Raw genomic sequence first — 17,870 nt, forward strand, 5'->3', positions numbered from 1 at the left:
AGTTTTGCTTTTACTCTACAATACTTCACATGTTTAAAAATTCTCAAGAGGAAACCTGCAAACTATTGCTTCCAGGCCAGCAAAGGAAATTGTTTAGAAAGGGATGAGAAAACTCTCAAGACAACAAAGAATAAGAAATAAAAGCAAGAAGAAACAATCAAGCATGACAACCAAAAAACACACACTCCACACCTCCTCCACAAAGATGGCAGATGTGCATCCAACTGTATTATTAATCACAGTAATGCAAGTTGGCTTAACTACTCTATTTAAAATAAAACACCGAGAACCATGTTTTCTGTTTGCAGTGCTCTGATTTCTGCTTAAAAATTATCAGTATATTTGGGGGACTTTGAAGTGCTGAAAAGCAGCTGATGGTTCACATGGACAATCTCTGAAATGTTTATGACAATCAGTTTGCAAATGGTTGTCAAACTGAAGGTAAATGAGAAGTAGACAATAAGACCAATAGGGGCAGCATCAGAAATATTGGGACTATAGACAAATGTAGTTGCTTGTAAAGTACTTCATTCAGTTCTAAAGAGACAAGAAAAGGCACCAGCATTTAAATACTACTTGGCCAATTCTTTAATTTAGTTTGTGTTCTCTTATTACAGCTTCTGACAACACACAGCCAACCTCTTGTATGTTACACATTAATCAAACTGCCTTAAATTATCGTAGACTAACTGCTGATGCTCACTGCGCAAAGCCCAGGTGGACGCTACAGAAAGATCTCTCTGCTGTCCCAGCGTCATTACTGCTCTGGGACTGTCATTCTCAACTTGTCACTAGAAGGACACAACTGTGCTGATCTCTAAGAGGGATGCCAGTCTCGGGCTGCACGCTAGCCTGTGTTCTTTAGAGCAGCTTCATCCACAAGCTCTCACACCTCTGTGAATCCTTCAACTCCTGACACTTAGTGGATTTTTGAGCTGATGGGATGAGAAACCTGGGGTCTCAGAGGGAAGTGACCTGTTGCCCATTGCCCCGGTTGCAGTACAGCACACAAGAACAGAACCTCTGAATCAGAAATCATCCCCATTACATCACAGGTCAGGTCATCAACAGCGAGGATCTGAAGAATCCTAAAGTCACTCCATTGTTTTTGCTCACAGTTCCCCTGGCCTGGTCCCCTATGCCTCCTCTTGCTCTAAATTTTCTCTCTGCTGAGCAACCAGTGGTTACTAGGTAGGTTCACAAGATGTTCTCAACGGAGGCTCAGAAGACTTTCCCTTCTGATTCATGGATTCCTTAAAGGCTGGTATCCCTCCCAGACTACTGTTTCCTCCTAAAACCTGAAAAGCTCCTTCAAACAAGATAGTGGCTTCCTCCATGGAAGAAATGAGTGCATTCATTTCACTCTTGATATCACTCTGCTTCTAAAAGCTGACATATACCTTCAGCCTCCTCTTCAAGGAAGTAAGACCAGGAAGTCATCTGAATAAACACAGCCATGCTTGGCCGCAAAGAACCAAGACCCTTTGTTTACAGCTCTGGGCAAGGGGAGAAGCTCACATTTTAGAAAACTTTCTTGGAGTAACCACACTTACAAGTAAAATAATGCAAAGGCAAAAAAACCACTGGAAAATTCCTAAGCCACAAACATTTCAATGTGGACCAGGATCCAGAGTCAGAAAGAGAAGTTGAAACCAAGAGGAGGAGTAGCCTGAGGGAGGGTAAAGAGGAGAGAAGCAGAGAGATCAAAGGCTGTGCAGAGAACATCCCAGGGTTCTCTCTTTCTCTTCTCTGACACTCAGTCTACCAGATGGTGTTTTGCATTTGCCCACCTTCAGATGAAGGGGTAAGCTGGGGTGTCTCAGGCAGGAAGAGCTGGGGGCCAGACAGCACCCTAACCCCATTGTTTACGACCTTTCTTTGTGGCTGGTAGGAAGGTCCTGTGACAAAAGACCCCATTATCTTGGAGAGGAGGAAAACAACAACAACAACTACATTATGTGGCTTTCTCTGTGCTTCCCTTCAGTTAAACATTTCCCTATGTTCAAAAGAAATAAAAACCTAGCCCCTTAGGGAATAATGTTATATTGTTCAGTCTGGGTGAATAAATTAGGAACAGCAGGGAGAGGCAAAATGACTCTATGTGCATCTACTTTCTATTTTTTTTTCTTTTGCATTATTTTATTTTTTTCCATTTATTTTTATTATGCAAAACAGAGAAAGAGACACAGATGTGCATCTACTTTCAATGGAACTTAGTCTTTTAACTCAGCACCCTCACTGCACACAGAAACCAGAACCCAGAAATCAGGTTACCTGGCTAGGTCAGGGTCACAAAACCCAGGTGGTGGCAGATCTCAGAATAGACCCTGAGTGTCCAACATCAGGGTCCTAGGAAGTCAGCCTTGCCATGAGCAGGAGAGGCTACCAGGGTTGCATGGCCTGGAGGGAGGGAAGATTCTAGGTTCACAAAAGGCAGAGAAGGACGACTCACAGAGATAACTGACACCTGGATTCTACAAAGTATCTCGTTGAGGAAGGGAACGATCATGGCAGAAGAAAAAGACAGAAAAAGAAAAAATACTAATTGTATGACAACAATTCAGTTTACTTCATTCGTGAGGGGCTGTGTTACGTGCAGATTAACAAGAAACAGTGAAGAAAAGCATAAAATAAGCTATTTGAGCTAGGCATTCATCATAAAGAAAGGTTTTCTTCCTATATATTTCTCACTTCAGTGGGAATATATTGTATTATACTTAAGTGTTTCTCACCTTGGTTCTTGAAAGCCTTTTTCAGAGACACTTTGGATATTTGTTACAATGCAGATACCGGGCTCTCCTTCGAGTTACTGAACCAGAATCTCTGAGGCTCTCATTCAGAAATCTGAATTGTGAACAAGCTTCCTATAAACGCTGACATTTTAGAACCAGTTCACTTCAGTTCAGTTCAGTCAGTCATGTCTGATTCTTTGCGACCCCATGGATTGAAGCACGCCAGACTTCCTTGTCCATCACCAACCTGTGAAGTCTACTCAAATACATAGCCATGGAGTCAGTGATGCCATCCAACCATCTCATCCTCTGTCATCCCCTTCCCCTCCCACCTTCAATTTTTTCCAGCATCAGGGTCTTCTCAAATGAGTCAGTTCTTCACAGCAGGTGGCCAAAGTATTGGAGCTTCAGCATCAATCCTTCCAATGAAAACATTTAGGACTGATCTCCTTTAGTATGGACTGGTTGGATCTCCTTGCAGTCGAAGGGACTCTCAAGAGTCTTCTCCAAGACCACAGGTCAAGAGCATCAGTTCTTTGGCACTCAGCTTTCTTCATAGTCCAACTCTCACATCCATACATGACTATTGGAAAAACCATGGGTGTGACTAGACGGACCTTTGTTGGCAAAGTAATGTCTCTGCCTTTTAATATGCTGTCTAGGTTGATCATAGCTTTTCTTTTAAGGAGCAAGCGTCTTTTAATTTCATGGCTGCAATCACCATCTGCAGTGATTTTGGAGCCCTCCAAAATAGTCTGTCACTGTTTCCATTGTTTCCCCATCTATTTGCCATGAAGTGATGGGACCAGATGCCATGATCTTAGTTTTCTGAATGTTGAGTTTTAAGCCAACTTTTTCACTCTCCTCTTTCACTTTCATCAAGAGGCTCTTTAGTTCTTCTTTGCTTTCTACCATAAGTGTGTTGTTATCTGCATATCTGAGGTTATTGATATTTCTCCTGGCAATCTTGATTTCAGCTTGTGCTTCATTCAGTCCAGCATTTCTCATGATATTCTCTGTGGATAAATTAAATAAGCATGGTGACAATATGCAGCCTGGACATACTCCTTTCCCTATTTGGAATCAGTTTGTTGTTCCATGTCCAGTTCTAACTGTTGCTTCTTGACCTGCATACAGATTTCTCAGAAGACAGGTCAGGTGGTCTGGTATTCACATCTCTTGAAAAATTTTCCACAGTATGTTGTGATCCACACAGTCAAAGGCTTTGGTGTAGTCAATAAAGCAGAAGTAGATGTTGTTCTGGAACTCTCTTGCTTTTTCGATGATCCAATGGATGTTGGCAATTTGATCTCTGGTTCCTTTACCTTTTCTAAATCCAGCTTGAACATCTGAAAGCTCACAGTTCACGTACTATTGAAGCCTGGCTTGGAGAATTTTGAGCATTACTTTGCTAGCGTGTGAAATGAGTGCAATTGTGTGGCAGTTTGAGCATTCTTTGGCATTGGCTTTCTTTGGGATTGGAATGAAAACTCACCTTTTCCAGTCCTGTGGCCACTGATGAGTCTTCCAAATATGCTGGCATATTGAGTACAGCATTTTCCCAGCATCACCTTTTAGGATTTAAAATACCTCAACTGGAATTCCATCACCTCCACTAGCTTTGTTCATAGTGATGCTCCCTAAGGCCCACTTGACTTAGCATTCCAGAATGTCTGACTCTAGGTGAGTGATCACACCATCGTGAAGATCTTTTTTGTATAGTTCTTTTGTGTATTCTTGCCACCTCTTCTTAATCTCTTCTGCTTCTGTTAGGTCCAGATCATTTTTGTCCTTTATTGTGCCCATCTTTGCATGAAATGTTCTCTTGATATCTCTAATTATCTTGAAGAAATCTCTAGTCTTTCCCATTCTATTGCTTTCCTCTATTTCTTTGCATTGATCTCTGAGGAAGGCTTTCTAATCTCTCCTTGCTATTCTTTGAAACTCTGCATTCAAATGGGTATATCTTTCCTCTTCTCCTTTGCCTTTAGCTTCTCTTCTTTTCTCAGCTATTTGTAAGGCCTCCTCAGACAATCATTTTGCCTTTTTGCATTTCTTTTTCTGGGGATGGTCTTAATCACCGCCTCCTGTACAATGTAATAAACCTCTGTCCATAGTTCATCAGGCTATCAGATGTAGTCCCTTAAAAATATTTGTCACTTCCACTGTATAATCGTAAGGGATTTGATTTAGGTCATACCTGAATGGTCTAGTGATTTTCCCTACTTTCTTCAATTTAAGTCTGAATTTGGCAATAAGGAGTTCATGATCTCAGCCACAGTCAGCTCCTGGTCTTGTTTTTGCTGACTGTATAGGGCTTCTCCATCTTTGGCTGCAAAGAATATAATCAATGTGATTTCGGTGTTGACCATCTGCTGATGTTCATGTGTAGAGTGTTCTCTTGTGTTGTTGGAAGAGGGTGTTTGCTATGACCAGTGCATTCTCTCGGCAAAACTCTATTATCCTTTGCCCTGCTTCATTCTGTACTCCAAGGCCAAACTTGCCTGTTACTCCAGGTAGCTCTTGACTTCCTACTTTTGCATTCCAGTCCCCTATAGTGAAAAGGACATCTTTTTTGGGAGTTGGTTCTAGAAGGTCATGTAGGTTTTCATAGAAGCATTTGACTTCAGCTTGAACCAGCTTCTTTAGAACCAAAACCATTTACAATCCCTTCATCGGAGAATTAGTTGAACTTTATCTGCCCTCCAGGTCTCCCCATGCCTACTTCAGAGAGACTCAGCCCAAGACAGTGAGTGCCCTCCAATCACAGAGGCTCCCAGGCCCTGCCACGTCTTATCCCCCTGCCAGGCCCTGAAGGACTGACCTGGTTTAATTTGAAGATTCTACATTTTTAGGCTAAAACTGCAAACAAGTATTGCTTTGCTAATGAAAAACATTATCAAATTTTTCTGTCATCAGGATGTATTTTTCCCTTCAAAGTCAGGGGAGGAAATGTTATTAAAAACAAGCAAACAAGAGACACAGTGACTGACCTTCTGGGCTACACGTCTCTCAATAAGGCCCAAGTCAGGGTACCCGGCCCCACCAGGTTCCCCGACCAAGTGGCGCTTCTTGGAATAACACTCACGAGGTGAGACTACGGGAGGCCCGGACACTGTCCCCCTTCGCCTACAAGCCCAGCTCTTTGGAAGGGACAGAATTTCTGAGGAGCAGGGTGCATGGCAGGAAATACTGGTGCAGGCAGCATCCGCGTGAAAGTAGCAGCTGGTAGACCTGTGGGCTGGCTGACCCTCTGGGAAGCCTCCAGGCTCCTGCCCGGCCCCTCCACGTTTTCTCCAGAATGTGGCAGAACAGCCAGTTGAGAGGAGACAGAGGAAGCAGCAATGTATCAGTCTGTGGGTTCCTGCTTAATTCCCCAAACCACAGCATGCCCTGAGGGGCAGAGAGGAAGGATAAGGCAACAGCCTTTCCACATCCAAATTGCTGAGGCACTTCTCAGAAGACTGTTTTAAGGAAACAGACTGAAAATAGCCAGAGCAGTAATCACTACCTTTGAGCCTGGATTCCCTAAATATAACGAGTGGCACTCAATTCGGGATTATCTCTGCCCACTGAGGAGAAAAATGTCAGCAGGAAAGAAAGGCGGTTGTCACACCTCGGGACCTGAGGGTGCCAAGCTGCACCCTCTTGAATCTCTGGGAGGTGCACATGGATCCCCAGAGGAACTTTCATCCCGCAGGTGGCTGCGGTCTTGATGAGGGTCTGCCTGCCTCCTGACTCCATCTGCAGCAACCTTTGGATATCTGGAGTGGCTCCCAGCCTCCTTCCCCTCCATTCCTACCTAATGACAGGACCTGTTTAGAAAGCCCCCGAGAGTCCTTGACAGTCTCCAGGAAGGCTGTCTTCATGCCAGTGATGACACCGAGGAAAAAGCGGAATACTGCCAGTAACAGAGTCCCAGCATCTCCAGTGAGGCCAACTTTATGCTAAAATGTATTTTCTCTGTGTATATAAAGATATATATATATATAGAGAGAGAGAGAAACATTAACAAGAATAACCTGGTCAGTACTGGTGATTCCCAGTGATTTTAATTCCCTTACATTTTTTGGCATTTTCCAATTTCTTTTTTAATCATCAAGGTGATTATCTTTTTATAATCATTTAATAAAACATTACCTTAAAAGATATTAATAGCTATAATTTACCTAGATGTGAACATGGCATATGACAGAGAAGGCCATTTACGTTGTGCAGTGTCTAAGTCAGACAAGAAGAAAGTGGTATAGAGTCAGAAACTTCTCTTTCTCTTCTCAGTAGCCCCTTTGTTGCAACTCATCTGTAAAGTTCTCAGGCTTCTGCCCATTTCTTGGAGCCCTTGTAGACTGCATATATCTAAAAAAACGTTCCTAAGTTTAAGTCACAACTTCAAACTTCCATACTAAACCAAATTTTTATGTGTTATTTTGTTTTTGTCCTCTGTTCTGATACAAATATTAAAACAGGCACTTTTTGAAAAAGTAGCTGGATGGTAATGTAAAATTATTAATTTCTGAACAGTTGAGAAGTTGAAGAAAGTTGACCCTTGAACAATGTGGGGGTTAATTTATGTATAACTTACAGCTAGCTGGCTTCTGTATCTGCAGTTCCTCTCCATCAGCGCATTTGACCAACCTCAGATTGCATAATGCTGTGGTATTTATCACTGAAATATACTGTGTATAAGAGAAATTGTGTGGATCAATCCCACTTTTTTCTTTTTTCCAATCCCATATTTTTCAAGGGTCAACTGTATATGGATTTTATATCATGGAAATGGTGACATTTAAGTATCACTGGGTTTCTTTAAAAAACCAAACTACATACAAGTGATATAATGAACTGAGAATTTCCTGCTCTGGAATAATATATGAGACCCTTGGTTAAGGTGCTTCATTAGCTTCACCTTCCCCCACTGAAGAGTATATGATTTCAAACCCATCGAGAGCTGAGGAAACACCCTTGAACAAGCCTATCAGATGGTAACAGACACACGCTACTAAAAGCTCTTCTGTTTCTTCTCTTCTACATAATTTCATCGCCTTATTCAATCACATAGTATATACATAAAACTATAGTTTGATGAAGTTCAACATATTTGCCAGGATGCATACAGCTCAGAATACTCCCATAGCTGAAGGCTGTGGTTCTCTAAAGGATGATATTAATAAAAGATATTGTTGCTGCCATATGGTAAAAATAAGATGTAGGAGACCCAAGACCATTAAAGGGGACCATTTGTTACTTTCTCTGATGTAACTGCCATGGGATGGAATACATAATAGCTTCAGAACCAGAAGACCTAGGTATGAAACACAGTCCTGCACTTACATGCTGTTGTCATCTTTCCTATACTGCTTATCTTCTGCCTCCTTGAAATGGGAGTTATTGTGAGGATTTTAAAAAGGATGTCTGTGAAAATACTTGAAATTATTGTAGAATACAGCAATTTATCTGAGGAAGAAAAAGAAGCCTCAATTCTGGAGAGCTAAACCCTTGAAAACCTCATTCACACATATTAGATGACCTGGAGCAGTGGGTGGAGCTGGTATTAGAAGTCAGGCACGAGAATGAAGAGAAGGAGTTTGTTCAACTTGGCACTCAGGGCCATGGAACATTCCTACGATCTCAGCTGAGTATCAGCTTTCAAGGTAGACTGCCCTTGGGAATTGTCAGTGCGAGTCCAGCCATCAGTTAGGAGAGAGACAGTCTGGCCAAAGGTGTGTGCTCAGTCTCTGTCATGTCTGACTCTTTGTGACTCCATGGACTGTAGCCTGCCAGGCTCCTCTGTCCATGGGACTCTTCAGGCAAGAATACTGGAGTGGGTTGCCATTTCCTCCTCCAAGGGATCTTCCTGACTCAAGGATTGAACCCATATCTCCTGCATTGGCAGGCAGGTTCTTTTACCACCGAATTACTCGGGAAGGTTCAGCCAGAGGGCTCCCTCTATTACTGGAAGTCTTTGCCACATTACTGTCAATACCCAGCAATGCTGAACAGACTGGGCAGCAGGGGCAGACCCAGAAAGCAATGCTCAGCCAGGGGCCTGCTGGGGCTCTGGACCAGTCCAGAACAGGGTCTAGAATACAGAAAGCACTGAATAAATATTAGCTATTATAATTTGCATGTTTATTATATGATGATTAACTGTTTTCTATGACACCTACTTATATCCTAAGCAACTTGTATCCCATGGGATAGGGAAACAGAATAGGTAAAATCACTTGTAGCACAAAAAGTCTAGCAGAAGAATCAGAGTTTCAGTCTCCAACGTCGACTTCCCCTTCCTGTTTTTTATTTATAAAAATAAGATCACTGGACTAGTTGATCCTTCCAGCTACGATAGTCCAAGATTCTGAAAAAGAGGCACAGAACCATTAAACCCAACGGCCCCTACCCAATCCTGGATCCAATCTGGGTACTCTACGGTTCTACCTTCCAGAGACCTTGTTCAGATTTTAAGCTGCCATGGCAAGACTTCCGGTTAAGGGGCCAGTTGCTGCTCTGCAAGATGAATGTGGAAACTGCATTCTGACACCTCCCTGCAGAGCTCCGAAACACTCAGCAGGGAATCAAACTGAGAAGTTACAGTGGCAGCAGCTGCCACCTACCTGCTCCACAGTCGCTTCAGCCCCCTCATCCTCGGTTTCTGCACCAAAGTATTGCTCCAATTTTCCACCTCTTGTGCTCGCTCTCCAAGGCCAAGAAGGCACCTGGACCTGTCCACTGGTCATCTACTCTGCTTATCTCAGATATTGCATGCTCCACCCAAGGGCCGAACTCTTCCTCTTTCTCATTTGTACAGAGCTCCAGGCTGTAACATCAGATACCCATCTGTACTCAATCTTGTTGACGCATCTCAAATTTGGACCTTACCTCTGGAGTCCACCCTGTCCTGGCAGGGGAAAAGCTGCTGCTTCTTCCCCGAGGGTGTCCTGTCCATGCCTCTGCTTTCTCCTAGTTCAGTCTTTTGGAATTTTCTGGAATGTCAAATGGCTACACTGCTTTGAATTTTACTTGTGAATCCATCCACCCATCTCTAGCAAGCCAACCAATATTTATTGAATGCTTCCTACATACAAGCAAACTTCTAAGTTCTGTTGGTGCAATGCTGAGCCGAAACATTCTCCCTGTTCCCATTCGACACATATTTTAGTAGAGGAAAAAAGACAAGCAAACAAAATGAAAAAGCATGCTAAATAGTGAAAAGGGCCATGAAGAAAATAAAACCAGGTGAGGTTATATAATAAAAGTGACGAGGAGAGGGGAATTCAGTGGGCGGCTGGGGTGGGGTTAGGCAGGGTCTCTTGTGGGAGGGGACAGATGAGTTCAGTTCAGTTCAGTCTCTCAGTTGTGTCCAACTTTGAGACCCCATGGACTGCAGCACGCCAAATTTCTCTGTTCATCACCAATTCCCGGAGTTTACTCAAACTCATATCCATCGAGTCAGTGATGCCATCCAACCACCTCACCCTCTGTCGTCCTGTTCTCCTCCTGCCCTCAATCTTTCCCAGCAGCAGGGTCTTTTCTAGTGAGTCAGTTCTACAGGTGTCCAAAGTACTGGAGTTTCACCTTCAGCATCAGTCCTTTCAAAGAATATTCAGGACTGATTTTCTTTAGGATAGACTAGTTGGATCTCCTTGCAGTCCAAGGGACTCTCAACAGTCTTCTCCAACACCACAGTTCAAAAGCATCAATTCTTCAGCACTCAGCTTTCTTTATAGTCCAACTCTCACATCCATACATGACCACTGGAAAAGCACAGCATTGACTAGACAGACCTTTGTCAGCAAAGTAATGTCTCTGCTTTTTAATATGCTGTCTAGGTTGGTCATAGCTTTTCTTCCAAGGAGCTAGCGTCTTTTAATTTCATGGCTGCAGTCACCATCTGCAGTGACTTTGGAGCCCCCAAAAGATAAAGTCTCTCACTGCTTCCATTGCTTCCTCATCTATTTGCCATGAAGTGATGGGACTGGATGCCATGATCTTAGTTTTCTGAATGTTGAGTTTTAAGTCAACTTTTTCACTCTCCTCTTTCACTTTCATCAAGAGGCTCTTTACTTCTTCTTTGCTTTCTGCCATAAGGGTGGTGTCATCTGCAAAGCTGAGGTTATTGATATTTTTCCCAGCAATCTTGATTCCAGCTTGTGCTTCATCCAGCCTGGCATTTTGCATGATGTACCCTCCATATAAGTTAAATAAGGAGGGTGACAATATGCAGCCTTGACTTATTCTTTTCCCAATTTTAAACCAGTCTGTTGTTCCATGTCCAGTTCTACCTGTGGCTTCTTGACCTGCATACAGATCTCTCAGGAGGCAGGTGAGGTGGTCTGGTATTCCCATCTCTTGAAAAATTTTCCACAGTTTGTTGTGATACACATAGTCAAAGGCTTTAGCACAGTCAATATAGCAGAAGTAGATGTTGTTCTGGAACTCTCTTGCTTTATCAATGATCCAACGGATGTTGGCAGTTTGATCTCTGGTTCCTCTGCCTTTTCTAAATCTAACTTGAACTTCTGGAAGTTCATGGTTCATGTACTGTTGGAGCCTGGCTTGGAGAATTTTGAGCATTACTCTGCTAGCGTGTGAGATGAGTGCAATTGTGTGGCAGTTTGAGCATTCTTTGGCATTGCCTTTCTTTGGGATTGGATTGAAAACTGACCTTTTCCAGTCCTGTGGCCACTGCTGAGTATTCCAAATTTGCTGGCATACTGAGTGCAGCACTTTCACATTATCATCTTTTAGAATTTGAAATAGCTCAACTGAAATTCCATCACCTCCACTAGCTTTGCTCGTAGTGATATTTCCTAAGACTCACTGGACTTCACACACCAGGATGTGTGGCCCTAGGTGAATGATTACATCATTGTGGTTATATGGGTCATGAAGATCTATTTTGTATAGTTCTTCTGTGTATTCTTGCTACCTCTTCCTAATATTGTCTGCTTCTGTTAGGTCCATGCCGTTTTTCTTCTTTATTGAGCCCATCGTTGCATGAAATATTACCTTGGTTTCTCTAATTTTCTTGAAGAGATCTCTAGTCTTTCTCATTCTATTGTTTTCCTCTGTTTCTTTGCATTGATCTCTGAGGAAGGCTTTCTAATCTCTCCTTGCTGTTCTTTGAAACTCTGCATTCAAATGGGTATATCTTTCCTTTTCACTTTTGCCTTTAGCTTCTCTTCTTTTCTCAGCTATTTGTAAGGCCTCATCAGACAACCATTTTGTTTTTTTGTACTTCTTTTTCTTGGGGATGGTCTTGATCACTGCCTCCTGTACAATGTCACAAACCTCTGTCCACAGTTCTTCAGGCATTCTATCAGATCTAACCCCTTGAATCTATTTGTCACTTCCACTGTATAATCATAAGGGATTTGATTTAGGTCATACCTGAATGATCTGGTGGTTTTCCTTACTTCTTCAATTTAAGTCTGAATTTGGCAACAAGGAGTTCATGATCTGAGCCACACGTGATCTGAGTCCAATCCTGGTCTTGTTTTTGCTGACGATATAGAGTTTCTCCATATCTGGCTGCAAAGAATCTAATCAATGTGATTTCGGTATTGACCATCTGGTGATGTCCATGTGTAGAGTCTACTCTTGTGTTGTTGGAAGAGGGTGTTTGCTGTGACCAGTGCTTTCTCTTGGCAAAACTCTATTATCCTTTGCCCTGCTTTGTTTTGTACTCCAAGGCCAAAGTTGCCTGTTACTCCAGGTAGCTCTTGACTTCCTACTTTTGCATTCCAGTCCCCTATAATGAAAAGGACATCTTTCTTGGATGTTAGTTCTAGAAGGTCAAATAGGTCTTCATAGAACCATTCAACTTCAGCTTCTTCAGCATTACTGGTGGGGGCATAGACTTGGACTATCGTGATATTGAATGGTTTGCCTTGGAAACGAACAGAGATCATTCTGTTGTTTTTGAGATTGCATCCAAGTACTGCATTTCGGACTCTTTTGTTGACTATGGTGGCTACTCCATTTCTTCTAAGGGATTCTTGCCCACAGTAGTAGATATAATGGTCATCTGAGTTAACTTCATCCATTCCAATCCATTTTAGTTCACTGATTCCCAAAATGTTGATGTTCACTCTTGCCATCTCCTGTTTGACCACTTAAAATTTACTTTGATTCATGGACCTAACATTCCAGGTTCCTATGCAATATTGCTCTTTACAGCATCGCACTTTACTTCCATCACCAGTCACATCCACAACTGGTTGTTGCTTTTCCTTTGGCTCCATCTCTTCATTCTGTCTGGAGTTATTTCTCCACTGATCTCCAGTAACATACTGGGTACCTACTGACCTGGGGAGTTCATCTTTCAGTGTTCTATCTTTTTGCCTTTTCATACTGTTCATGCAGTTCTCAAGGCAAGAATACTGAAGTGGTTTGCCATTCCCTACTCCAGTGGACCACGTTTTATGAGAACTCTGACCCATCCGTCTTGGGTGGCCCTATATGGCATGGCTCATAGTTTCACTGAGTTAGACAAGTCTGTGGTCCATGTGATCAGTTTGGTTAGTTTTCTGTGACTGTGGTTTTCATTTTGTCTGCCCTCTGATGGAGAAGGAAAAGAGGCTTTTGGAAGCTTCCTGATGGGAGAGACTGACAGATGAAGTGAGACCTAAAAAACAAGAGGACCCAGCCTTGCAAAGATCTGGTCTAGAGTGTTCTCCTGCACACTCTAGCACAGAGAACAGCCAGTGCACAGACCCAGAGGCCAGGACCAGATCAGGAAAGGGAGTAGGAAATAAGGCCAGTGTGGCTGGAACAGAGTCAGTGAGAGGGGGTGAGCAGATGAGACCTGGGACAGATGTCGCTGGCCCGTGGAGGTCTGGATTAAGGAACCTGAATTTTGTCCTCATTGTGATAGGAATCAACTGTAAGCAGGGAGTAACATGGTAAATCCATCTTTCTTCTTGGGGCATGGGTTCCCAAACAATACAACTATAGTATGTGCTTAGCAATACATCAGTGATTCTCAACCAAATTCTACGTTCTGTTTGCTCATTGTCATATCAGGGATATTTAGATATTGGACCAGGGTTGAAGTGAAAATTATAACAAAACTACCCAATGATATCCCTGTTAGGCTGGGAATTATGCTGTAATTTAAGAACTTAAGAAGTTAGAATTTCAGATACATTATTAGCTCTAATTAATAAGTCATTCCTTCTGGGATTTGCTAGTGATAAGAGCTCAGGCAGCAGTGCAGTCTGAATGAATAACATTTTACAGAAGAAATAGGATTGCTCACAGTAACTTAACTCGGCCTGGAAAGTTAGATAACTGAAAATCTAACGATGGTATCTTTAACAAGTGTCATTCCACTACTTTATAGCTCTTGCCAATACAGGTCTTTTTTTAAAAAAAAAAAGTGTACTAAAGTGAGTTTCCAGTTGAAAAGGTAAATTCCCAATGCAGTCAACATTAGCAGCCCAGTTCCTTGCCATTGTAATAAATGATGAGGTAGGTGTTTCGAAGATGAAAAAGCAGAGCATCCTTTTCTAATCTTGACAGTTGACAGACATCCTTCCCTGTTCACTGATCCTGTATCTTGGAGTGAAGACCTGCACAGGGAAGTCAATTCCTGCAGTGTTCCTGGTGCATCTTTCTAGGGGTAGCAGCAAGGACAACATGTCTTTAGCAGACACTGTTCGTGAACCTGTGCCCAGATTCTCTGTACCACTGAAACTGGGAAAGTGTGTGTGCTCCTGACAATCATATTCGGCAAATGGACTAAAATCAGTCACTAACAAGGGGGACAGACAGTAATTAACGTCCTGACAGTGAGAGCTCCTGTGATGAGAGGTGCCAGGAGTGAACGCTGATGGTACCCAGGGTGGGCCAGGCTTTTGTGCCTGTGTGTTTATGTGTCCTCAAGGTGAGATCCTTGAAGGGAGCTGGGTTTCCTCCATCTCCTGTAGAAGACATACATTTGGGCCCTCTCTCAAATCCCCCATGCCTGGCTTAGATTACTCTTTTACCTTTAATCTCTTTAAGACTTCTGTGGAGGCTACTTTGTAATAAAACGATTCTCAATTTATATCACCCATGGATGACTGTTCTATCTCCCCAATAGGCTGTAAAATCCTCCAAGTCCGAGTCATCTCTTTTGCTCCCCACTCACCTGTCATATAAAAACAACCAACAGTGTAGGAGGGAATGAAATAAAACATAATTGTCTTCCAGCCTCGCTCCCCAAAGATAACCACTATTAAGTTCCTTGCATCTCCCATAAAAGTTTGTGGGCAAACTTCTGTGTTATTCCAGTATTAATTCAAGGAGCAAAACTTAGAAGAAATAGGGATTGATACATAGAATTTCAAATCAGTTCCGGTTCAGGGCAGTATGTGTCCCCATATGCTAAGCTGCTTCAGTCATGTCTGACTCTGTGACCCCATGGACTGTAGCCCACCAGGCTCCTCTGTCCATGGGATTCTCTATGCAAGAATACTGGAGTGGGTTGCCATTTTCTCCTCCAGGGGATCGTCCCAACCCAGGGATCAGACCCACGTCTCTTAAATCTCCTGCATTGGCAGGTGGATTCTTTACCACTAGCACCACCTGGGAAGCCCTGCAGGGAAGTATAAAAATAAATAATTATAAATTAGTACATAATTATAAATTAGTACTAATTAACTATAAATTAGTACATAAAAGGAGTGTACATAAATTATACATAAATTAGTACATAAGTAGGTCTTCCCCAGTGGCTCAGTCAGTAAAGAATCTGCCTGCAATGCGGGAAACCCAGATTTGATCTCTGGGTTGGGAAGATCCCCTGGAGAAGGGAACGGCAACCCACTCCAGTATTCTTGCCTGGAGATTCCCATAGACAGAGGAGCCCGGCGGGCTACAGTCCATGGGGTCACAAAGTGTCAAACACGACCGAGTGACTAACCTTCAAGGGGTGTAGTGGACATTCCAAGGTAGATGAGACCACTCAGTTATCACAAGCCTGGCAAGTCCAGTTCTGTCTCTAACATTCTGGCTGTTCCCTGGCCAACTGACTCCATCTCTCTGTATCTCAGTTTCCTCTCCTACAAAATTGGAATCTGTTCTCTGTGGTCCTTGAATCCAAGAACTTGGAATTAACAGTTAAGTAATGATAAATACAAACAGGTATGCCACAGAAAAAGTCTGAAATGTGTTATCAGGAAGACAATTGCAAAGACAATCAATGTAACAGAATTCCAGGAGAATACAGATGCAAATTATTATGGAACAGTTATTATTATTACTAATTTTAACTAAATTCCTGAGCTGTAATTCACAGGAAAATCCACATCTTGTTTTAACACAGAGATGCACCAAGCAATATCCTCCGATTCGGAAGTTATTTTAGGGCATCAGCAACTCTTCACAAGTAGAAACAACCACCCAGGCTCACTCATTTCTCAGCAATGCATGTGGCCTGCTCACCAGCCTTAGAGGGCTCGGGAATATTTTTCTGTTGCTGAGAGTTAGAGATAAGCTCAATAACATTTGGTAGCTACAGGGTCACACCTGATGTAACTAGTCAACATCTGAATTCTCATATGCCACCTTGGTGACAACTAGCTGCTTACCAGGGAGGGGGTCTTCCTACTGGTCAGTCTACATGTGATGTTCTGTTTGACCACATCCAATACCAGGAGCACAGATAAATACCCAGAGGAGGGAGGGACTGCGGCAGAGGAAAAGAGAGTGGGTAGAACACGATCACTGTTAATCCTCCATTCAGCAATGTGACTGCAAACTAAAAGTAGATGACACTAATGATGGCTGAAAATTCTTGTTCTAGGGCAAAGCTGGGAAAAGGGAAGTGTTATTCACAAGTATCTTTGCTGAATGTTCTTGCTTTTTCTCTTGGAGGCAGGAAAGATGGAGATGAACAGAACCAATCCTGGGCTTAGGGAGATATGGGTTTGGCCACTACTCGACAATCACCTCATCAGTTTTGAGGCTCCATTTGTCCATTCACTTAGAATGAGACAGATAAGGCAATACTTGCATTGTGCTTATGATCATGTGAAAATGTGGCTTTCCATGGGCTGCTCCTATGAAAGCCAGGATCCTTAAAACACAATGACAAGTCAAACTGAGAAATGACACCCTCAAGGAGACAGTCCTTACCTGGAAAGAATTCATACAGCGGAGGGATGGAGGCAGTGCAGCATTACTCCTCGACAGTATCAACAGCAGCTCCAGGCAGGTTGTAGAGGGTAGGGTGAGGGAGTGTACGCTGATGTCACTTTCCCACAAGCTGGAGAGCCTGAAACACACAGATTTGTGCAACTTCATCATTCCATTAGGCCGGAAGTATTTCAAAAATCTGATGTAAGGAGAAAACTTTCCTTTGTGGGAGAGAAAGAGCAATGTACTAGAAACAGAAATAAAATGGTTGTACTAAAAAGTCAGAGAACATGTACAAGGCATTCTTATAGTGCTTCTGATATAAAACAAATGAATAAGGCAATTTTTTTTCAGGTCAACATCTTATACTCAAAGTTGAAGAGTGATATGAAATGCAGTCTTATTTGTGAGGGATCTATGCGGAGATGGCTAATAGCTAACACACCGAATGCTTCCTTTGTTCTACGTTCTGTCTCACATGCAGTATCTTGTCCGACCCCCAGATGCTATGACGTGAAACAACTGCTATCCCATCCTCCAGATGTAGAAATTGTTTCTGACCTGGATATGCCTTATGAAATATCTAGTTCTGCTTTATTCAAATACTTAAAAAGAGACAGAATCCTTTTATTAAAAAAGCTTGTAAAAGCCCTGCAAACAAGAGCAAAGCTGCTCTGTTGGAAGGGGAAAGGTCGGCAGGAGGCCTCACTTCATCTGCCACAGAGGCCCATGGAGCAGCTCTGAGACTCCTGTAGAACCTACTCGAAATTCCTCTCACAGGGACGTGAGGGAACCAAGGACTAGAAAAGCAGAGAGACTTGTCTGAAACGAGGCAGGTGTTTAGGAAATGCTATGGCTGGCTCCCAATCCTGGTCTCCTAACTTCAGAATCAGAAGGTGTTCTCTATGGTCCTTGAATCTGGGACCCCATCTAGTGCTTAAGCAAAGGGAAAATCAGGAAAGCGTTAGGAGAAAACAACCCAGTAACAACAGTATGAGTCTTACTCTTATCAACTCTTCT

The 17,870-nt window shown here is 42.7% G+C and overlaps 1 protein-coding gene across 6 annotated transcripts in view; it reads right to left on the reverse strand.

Moving 5' to 3' along the window:
- Positions 1–17,870, reverse strand: part of UBE3D (ubiquitin protein ligase E3D) — a 155,938-nt gene that overhangs the window by 50,933 nt on the left and 87,135 nt on the right. For 5 of the 6 annotated variants that reach the window (XM_043890352.1, XM_043890346.1, XM_043890350.1 and 2 more), the window contains 2 exons: positions 16,851–16,989; positions 16,304–16,401 (listed from right to left, as the gene is read on the reverse strand). In XM_043890352.1, the coding sequence (XP_043746287.1) occupies positions 16,327–16,401; positions 16,851–16,989 (214 nt within the window). In that variant the 3' untranslated portion in view covers positions 16,304–16,326. The remainder of the gene's footprint in view (positions 1–16,303; positions 16,402–16,850; positions 16,990–17,870) is intronic. The other variant, XM_043890348.1, reaches the window with a different exon arrangement.

The sequence above is a fragment of the Cervus elaphus genome, chromosome 28 (assembly GCF_910594005.1).
Source record: "Cervus elaphus chromosome 28, mCerEla1.1, whole genome shotgun sequence".
Lineage (NCBI taxonomy): Eukaryota > Metazoa > Chordata > Mammalia > Artiodactyla > Cervidae > Cervus > Cervus elaphus.